At 45.4% G+C, this 7,289-nt stretch overlaps 1 protein-coding gene across 2 annotated transcripts; it reads right to left on the reverse strand.

The window, feature by feature from the left end:
- Positions 1-1,536: 1,536 nt before the first annotated feature.
- LOC102236153 (RING finger protein 225-like) lies at positions 1,537-7,174 on the reverse strand. Of its 2 annotated transcripts, XR_002752544.1 has the most exons (4): positions 7,044-7,174; positions 4,487-6,048; positions 2,570-4,410; positions 1,537-2,493 (listed from the first exon to the last, which is right to left on the reverse strand). XR_002752544.1 is itself a non-coding variant. In XM_023330911.1 (2 exons), the coding sequence occupies exon 2, from the start codon at positions 6,023-6,025 to the stop codon at positions 5,108-5,110; it is 918 nt and encodes a 305-aa protein (XP_023186679.1). In that variant the 5' UTR covers positions 6,026-6,048; positions 7,044-7,174; the 3' UTR covers positions 4,450-5,107. The 2 variants fall into 2 exon arrangements, 1 of the variants encoding a protein (XP_023186679.1); XM_023330911.1 differs by lacking the exons at positions 1,537-2,493; positions 2,570-4,410 and having other exon boundaries at positions 4,450-6,048.
- Positions 7,175-7,289: the final 115 nt, after the last annotated feature.

Here is a 7,289-nt window from a genome sequence, read left to right on the forward strand (position 1 = left end):
GTTTTTACTTTCTGCCAGCAGCTGCAGCTTCCTGTTCCAGTCCATATCTGCTGCTCAGGTTTCAGTTTTCTGTCGGCCGAGCTGGTCGCTTTTCTTTCCTCTAAACTCTGAAGACTGTTGTCTGCGGAAGGAATGAAGGGCAACAGGTTTCAGTTTTCCACCTTTAGAAATGTTCTGAATAAAGAAGAACTGATTTCATAAATACATCAGAGTATAAAACAGAAAAACATCCAGAAATTCACAAATGTAAAGAACCCAAACAGCAATCCCTCCATTCACAAATCCATTTTCTACGTTGTGCCAAATGTCATGGTTCAAATTTAACTGGAATTAAATACATTTAATTATTTACATGTTGCAATATTTTAACAATACATGACTTTATATGTATTATGTATTAACTAACATATGTAACTGATTCGGTATTTAGTTTTATATTTTTAATGCATACATTTTTATTTGATGACTTATTAAATTGTGGCTCTAAGTATCATTTTGAATGTTTACAAGAAGGTAAAACATTATGAATATTTTCTTCAAATATTTTCAACAAACTGCAGTAATTTGGAGGCTGAAACGTCTGAATGCAAATATTTATCCTAAAGTGATTTTAATGAAAATGCTGATTATGTTTGAGTCTGATGCGTCACCCAGTGAGCTTTTCCTGGTTAAATAAAGGTTAAAAACCATAAATAATAATCCGTGTGCCCATCTAACCATACATTCCTCAGTTTTTCATAAATCTGTAAATCAGTCAGTGAATCCTTTATTGTTTGTTTCTTTGTTTGTCCAAGATTGAGTCACAGAGGGAAAATGTTGAGCTGTTAAACTCAGACCTTCCTCCCTCCATCTGTTGTTCATTTTATCCAGATGGATCCAAAGCATTTGTGTTCATAATCATAGCAGATAAACATCATGATATTCTACATGGACAGTCATTTGCTGCAGTTATTGCAGTTATTAGAGGAAGAGAGCACCAGACGTTGTGCTGGTTATGGTTTATTCCTCTGAAAATATGAGATAAATGGAAAATCCTAGAAATCTGTTAAAAGAACCGCAGACTTCATCTAAACAGAAAATGATGCTTGTCAGCTAAAATGCTCTTAGAAATGAAAACAAAATCCAGAAAGTCATGGCTGAAAACGGAGAACGAACCTTCAAATGGAAGGAAGAACAGGTGAAAGAGCAAAAATTTAACCTGCAGAAGAGGTCAGAGGTCACCAAAGAACACGCTCAGTGACCCATGGAGCAACATTTTACGGACTGCTGACAGACAGACGGATGTTTTTAGATCTACGGCCATCAGGCAGTTTCTCAGGCGACGGTATATCCAGAAGAGAAATTCCTCTCAGTCTTGAGTTGGTTTGGCTCAGTTTTCTGCAGAACTGATTAAAGTTGGTTTTGGTCTCATCAGCAGATCCTGGTTGCTGTTGTGACTCTTGCGGTTCTCTGTGTTTTGCTGAGACGGGAAGCATGGAAGGTTTTGCAATGCAAAAAACTTCTACAGAAAAACCGACTACAGAACAAAACTGCAGCTGTTGGTAAAAAAACGTTTTATTTTACACTCAACTGGATGTGAAACTCAAGCTTTGGTTTCCTGAAAGGCTGATTACATTTCAAACTCTTTCTGTTCAGGGAGAAAGTAAATGTAGACCAACCCGCTTTTCAAGCACTGTAAAAAAAAATAAAACGGGATAATTTTATCTGCAAAACATTTTTAGATTTAATAAATAATAAGAGTCAGAATCAGGTCATTTTTGAAACTCTTTTCCAGATTCATCCAGTGAATATCTGGTCCAGGTTGGTAGCTGAACTTTGCTTTTTCCTGGAAACACTAACAGGAAGCCATGTTCATGTGTTCATGTGTTCATATGGATCACTGGAGGTCGGGTGCAAGACGGAGAGTCCTAATCTGGATAATCTGTAGTGTTTTCCCTTTTGGTTCCTGAGCTTGGCCTTTGACCTTACTGGGTGTGTGCATGCATAACTGGCTTTTTCTTGACCCTGCAGTAGACTGACCTCTGACCCTGACCAGATTAAACTGCAGGTAAGAAAGGGATGAATGAATGCATTCATGTTTTCATATTTCTTGTCTGAAAACTTGCAACAGATTTTATTTTCAGAAGCTGAAACCCCATTTTTAATAATCGCCAAAGAAAATGACATGAAAGCCGTTTCATGTGTTTTAGTTTTCTTTTTGTGTTGAACAGATTTTTTGTGCAGTGAGAAGGAAAAATAGCCACACTGTTTGAATTTCATCAGATGTTTTACTAAACTGTGTTTTCCGTTGGTTTGCTGTTTCCTGACTCTGAGTTCAGCGGGAGCCAAAGCGAGCGTGTCCTGACGGCGCCAGCAGGCCGAAGTCCAAACCTGTGAGTAAATGTAAGCAGATCGAAGCTGAGCTGGAGTCTGGCTGCGTGGAGCTCAGTCAGGTGGGTCATGGGTCATCTGTTGGCCAGAACTGCACATGTTTTCCTGCTTCTGCATGTTTTCCTGAAAGAGGAAAAACAGTACGATTCCACACACACTGCACTGCAGAAATGATTACGTTTCATTTAGAAAAGCTCACCTGTGTTGGGTCAGAGCTGCTGCTCTTCATCTGTCGTTTTGAGAAAATGAACCAGGACACCCAGGAGGTGAGGGAAGAACCGGGGTTTTGCACCTTCAACCCAGAGCTGATGGAGACGGAGAGCTTCAGGACTCCGGCTGGAAGCTGAATGAAGCCCTGCAAACATTTCCTCTCTGATGCTTCAGGGATAATGATGTGAATTATTTTGGAGAAGACATCGCCTCTCTGCTGCAGTGGCGCCTTTTGGCCGCGGGGGGCGCCACAAGCCGAGGATTGGGAAAGTTTGGAAGAAGATAATTTATGATTTTTCTTAAAAACTTCTTCTGCCGGAGCTTCACCGTCTCCACTATCCCCCCTGCAGCAGACAGAGAGCCCTGCGGCCGACACCAGGCGCTCTCCTCGGCGGAGAATCCTCCACTCGGACCCGCGGGATGATCCGCCGCGCTCCGCCGGGGAGTCGCGCAGCGTCCCGCCGGCCAATCCGAGGCTGTACGCCGCCGAGGCAGGCCGCTTGGTCGGCGGGTTCCGGGTCCAGATGTTCCCCCTGCAGCGGAGCACGGCGGACAGGGCCGAGGCGGAGGGGGTGGAAGCCATGGCGAGAAGGAGTCGGTTCGTCCTGGAGGTCCGCAGCCGAGCAGAGAGTCACATAATGAGGCTAAAGGAGGGGAGCAGCGGAGGGCCGAGGGGTCCAGACCATGTTCCAGTCCCACTGGGGTGTGTCTTCAAGGAGAAGCTGTCATGAGACTCGGCACCAAATAAAACTGGGTCAAAGGTCTTAATTTAGCTTCCAGAGCAGAGAAACACACGAACAGATTACACAAGTCAGAATATTCATCCAGAATCTGAGAAATTATCATTCAGAAAGTTCATATCTGACAGAAACAACAGCAGCTGAAAGACTGAGCAAAATACAGACACGTTGTCACAGCCACAAGGCTCATCAGCAACTAGAAATACTGTCAAAGGTCATAATAGAAAGGTTAGTGGAAGGAAAAACTGCAGTAGAGCACTTCAGCTGGTGTCAGAGCTCCCAGAACCACCAGACTCAGAGGAGTCCAGAACAACTGTCACTGTGTTGGGACCCGAAGGAACCCGAGACACAAGCAGAACCAGTCCGAAGTCATGAAACTAAAGGTGGCATTTTATTTGGAAATGAAAACGTGGAGCGGTCCAGAACCCGAGCTGCTGAAGGTCCAGTGTGAGGTTTCCTAAAATCTACAGGAAAATATTCACACTTAAACATTTTGTCACATTACAGCCACAAACTCAAATGTGTTTTATTAAATTTTTTAGTTTTAGGTTTGAATCAAAGAAAAACTAAAGTTTGCAAAAAGAACGTTGATACAATTTCTTCAGCAGGATGTTGACCGTGGAAATGCTGCAAAGCACAAAGATCCCTGATTTAACCCAAACTACCAACTTAACTAAAATAATTAAATATTCCTTCCTTCAGGTTTTTATTTTTCAAATTAAATTGTTTTCCATCCTCCCACAGCAGCTGATTTTCAGAGCTACACTCCCAATCTGCAACAGAACAGCAGAAAAGGAAAAGAATCTAGAGGTTGCAATGGTCTAGTCAAAGTCCAGACTTGAAAGTAGCTGAAATGAAAAGGATTTCTGTTTATTTCTGGAGTTGTTCCTGTAATGTGGGATCTGGTTTGGTTGCCCAGATGTTTCCTGACATTCAAGTATTCTGTCTGTCGCCCTGGGTTACGGACCCGGCCTCAAGCAGCGGGTCGGCATGCGGTGGAACCGGCTGGTCCACCTGGACCCGACCAGAGCCCGAACTGGGCCCACTCTCAGCCGTTGTGCTTTCACCAATAGTGTCAGGTGTCACAGTTCTGGGAAGTCACAGATAAAATAACTCAGATTCTCCAGGAAACGTTTGAATAAAAACAGTTTTATTGAATCTGGTACCTGTCAATATCTGTACATCAGTTCTGTTCGGAGTTCAGGGTATAAATACGGAGTTTCAGAAGGTTTAGTGCTTTTCATGGTCTGGAGACGATTCTCCCCCTGATTCTGTTTTCATAAGAGAAAACGGTTTCAAGGTTACAGGTTTACATTCATTCTGTTATAAATGTCACAGTTTCAAAGTAAATATTTAACCAGCTAATTATTTAGCTTTCTAATTAAATATTAAGCTTGGAGCAACATTTTTAGTTTGAAGTTAAATATTTAATTTGCTAACTAAACAATGAGCTTAACAATATGGTGAAAAGATGACTCAAAGATTAATTTCCTTTTTTTTCTTATGATGGTTAAACAATAAATTATTGCTGTTAATTTTTCACTGTATCGTCACAAATGGAACCCCATATATTTCACACTCAGCCTGGAGAAACGGCGCCATCTTCCTCTTCTTCATTCCTTCACCGCTTCAAACTCAGCGCAATACTTCCTGACCCCTCAGGGGTCAAAGTTCTTCATGCTCAGCTGGGAGAAACGCCTCCATCTTGTTCTTCCTCATTCCTCCTTCCTTCACTGTTTCCCACCCGGAGTAATACCGCAGGCCCCGCCCCTTCAGGCCCCGCCCCCTCAGGGCGAGTCCGGTTCAAAGTTGTCGTTCTCATGTGAGGAGGAGTCGGTAAAGTTCCCGCCGGGTCTGCTGGGTCCGGGGATCACCGTCACCTTGGGGATGATGACGAAGGCCAGGATGCCCACCATCATCAGCGCCACGGTGATGGTGATGATGGACGCCACCACAGCATAGTAGCAGCGGTCGGAGTGGAACAGGCGCCGCATGCGGCCCCTCATCCTGCTCGGCGGTCTGCCCACGTCCACCATGGTGGGCGGGGCGCCGCCCTCCTCTGCGGCGGCCAGGTCAGCGCCGTGGGCGGCCGCCGGCGGGGCCTGCTGCTTCTTGACGGGCAGGCTGAGGACGGCGGGCTTGGCGGTGGGGGGCGGGTGCTTCAGCAGCAACCGGCCCTTGCTGCGCTGGAAGCGGACGGACAGCGCGCGGCGCATGTTGCCCGGCAGGCGGCCGATGACATCCTGGTTGTTGCCCAGGCGGGGCAGGTCGCGGCCGTGGGGCAGCTCGGTCAGGACGCGGCACACGGGGCACGACAGCGTCTTGATCTCCGGCGACGTGACGTTGATGCGCGCCAGGCACTCCAGGCAGAAGGTGTGACCGCAGGCCAGCAGCTTGGGCGTCTTGAAGACGTTGTCATAGGAACAGAAGCACACGGCGCACTCCGTGTCCCCCAGCATGTCCACGGGGGGCGCGTCCCGCCGCTCCGCATCCTTCCCGTCCCGCCACCGCGTCTCCTCGCTGCGGCCCCTCCGGTGCCGGTCGCCGTGGTGACGCTCCCGCCTCCTCCCTCGCTCTGAGTCGCTGCTGCGGGAGCGCCGCGCCTTCTGGGGCCGGTCCTTCTGGGTCGGAGCCGGCTGGCCCGGTTTAGGCTTGACGTTCTGGGGCATCCTGGACCCCCGGGGCCCCTCGCCCTGTCCGCTCATGATGGCTCTGCTTCACCAAGCAGCTGTGGAGGACAGAACGCTGAGTTAGGGAATGCTGCAGCGCCGGCTCATGGTGACGAAGCACAAAAGTGACTAATGAAAGCCTTTTGTCCCAAAAGGTTTTCCTTTCACTAAACTTCCTCAGGGACCTGCTGGTTCGGTTAAAGGACGTTTCACCAGCAGATCAAACTTTGTTTCCAACATGAAAACAGGAAGTCGAATAACAAAATATTACCAAGTATTTCTGTCTGGTTCCTAAAGCACATGAAATGAGACAGGACTAATTATAAAGGAACAGTTTCATTTGTCAATAATTCCTGAATATTCACAATACAATCCTACTTCTGCTGCTAGATTAGTTTCTTTTATAGAAAAATGTCCTATTAGTGAAACACCTGGATGTAAACGGTTCGCAGGGTTTGTACCGGCGCTGAAATCCTTGAAAAAGCTTAAATTTCATTCAGATGTTTGAAAGTCATTGATTTCTGTATCAAACTGCTTCATATTTAAACTGCACCGTTTTGTAATAAAGTTAAAAGTAACATTTGATTAACGTTTACAGTTTATTTAAAAAATAACAAAAAATTGTGTCTGAACTTAAATCAGACTAAATTTTTCTTGTCTTAGTTTAGTTAGAAGTATAAAGATTATTTCTATTTGCTGGAAGCCAGGAGACCTGAGAACATTTAGAGCTGGTTTTGTAAGTCAGGTGTGTGAAGGTGTGTGTTGGAGGCATTTCAAAACAAAATGTTGGTCCATTTCAGTTGACCTGCTCCTTGCTGTAGAATCTTATTAACAACAGTAATAAAAATATCACAGCAGTGAACAGAAACTGATTTATTTCATTTGGATTATTTTTATATCTAAAGTGGAAAGTTTAAAACTCACCTTGAAATGTGAAAACTGTGTTTTTATGAATATAGAGGAATTATTGACTTAAGCTCATATATGTGCGAAACGTTACGTGTCAGTTGGTTTGGTTTTGTTGCAGTGTGGTGTGAAGTTTTTTAATTCTGACCTGATAAGTCGGAAAAGGTCCGATCCGGTTTTCCGCTCCGCTCCAGACGCTCAGGTAATCCTGCTGCGACAACTGGGATCAAAAAACTTCATCATTGAGTAAAGAAAGCCCAGCGGTTCTGACCCAGACTGACAAACCTAGGCTCTTATCGTCTTTTTCACACCCTCCTCTCTCTCCGCCCGCCCTCGCCGTGTTCTGGTCAGACCGGTCCGACCAGCTGCAGCTCAACCAGGACGTTCAGCCAGA

The sequence above is a fragment of the Xiphophorus maculatus genome, chromosome 3 (genome assembly GCF_002775205.1).
Source record: "Xiphophorus maculatus strain JP 163 A chromosome 3, X_maculatus-5.0-male, whole genome shotgun sequence".
Taxonomy (NCBI): Eukaryota; Metazoa; Chordata; class Actinopteri; order Cyprinodontiformes; family Poeciliidae; genus Xiphophorus; species Xiphophorus maculatus.

Coding starts and splice junctions, on each gene's coding strand:
- LOC102236153 (XM_023330911.1), bottom strand. CDS start 6,025: ATGAGCGGACAGGGCGAGGGGCCCCGGGGGTCCAGGATGCCCCAGAAC.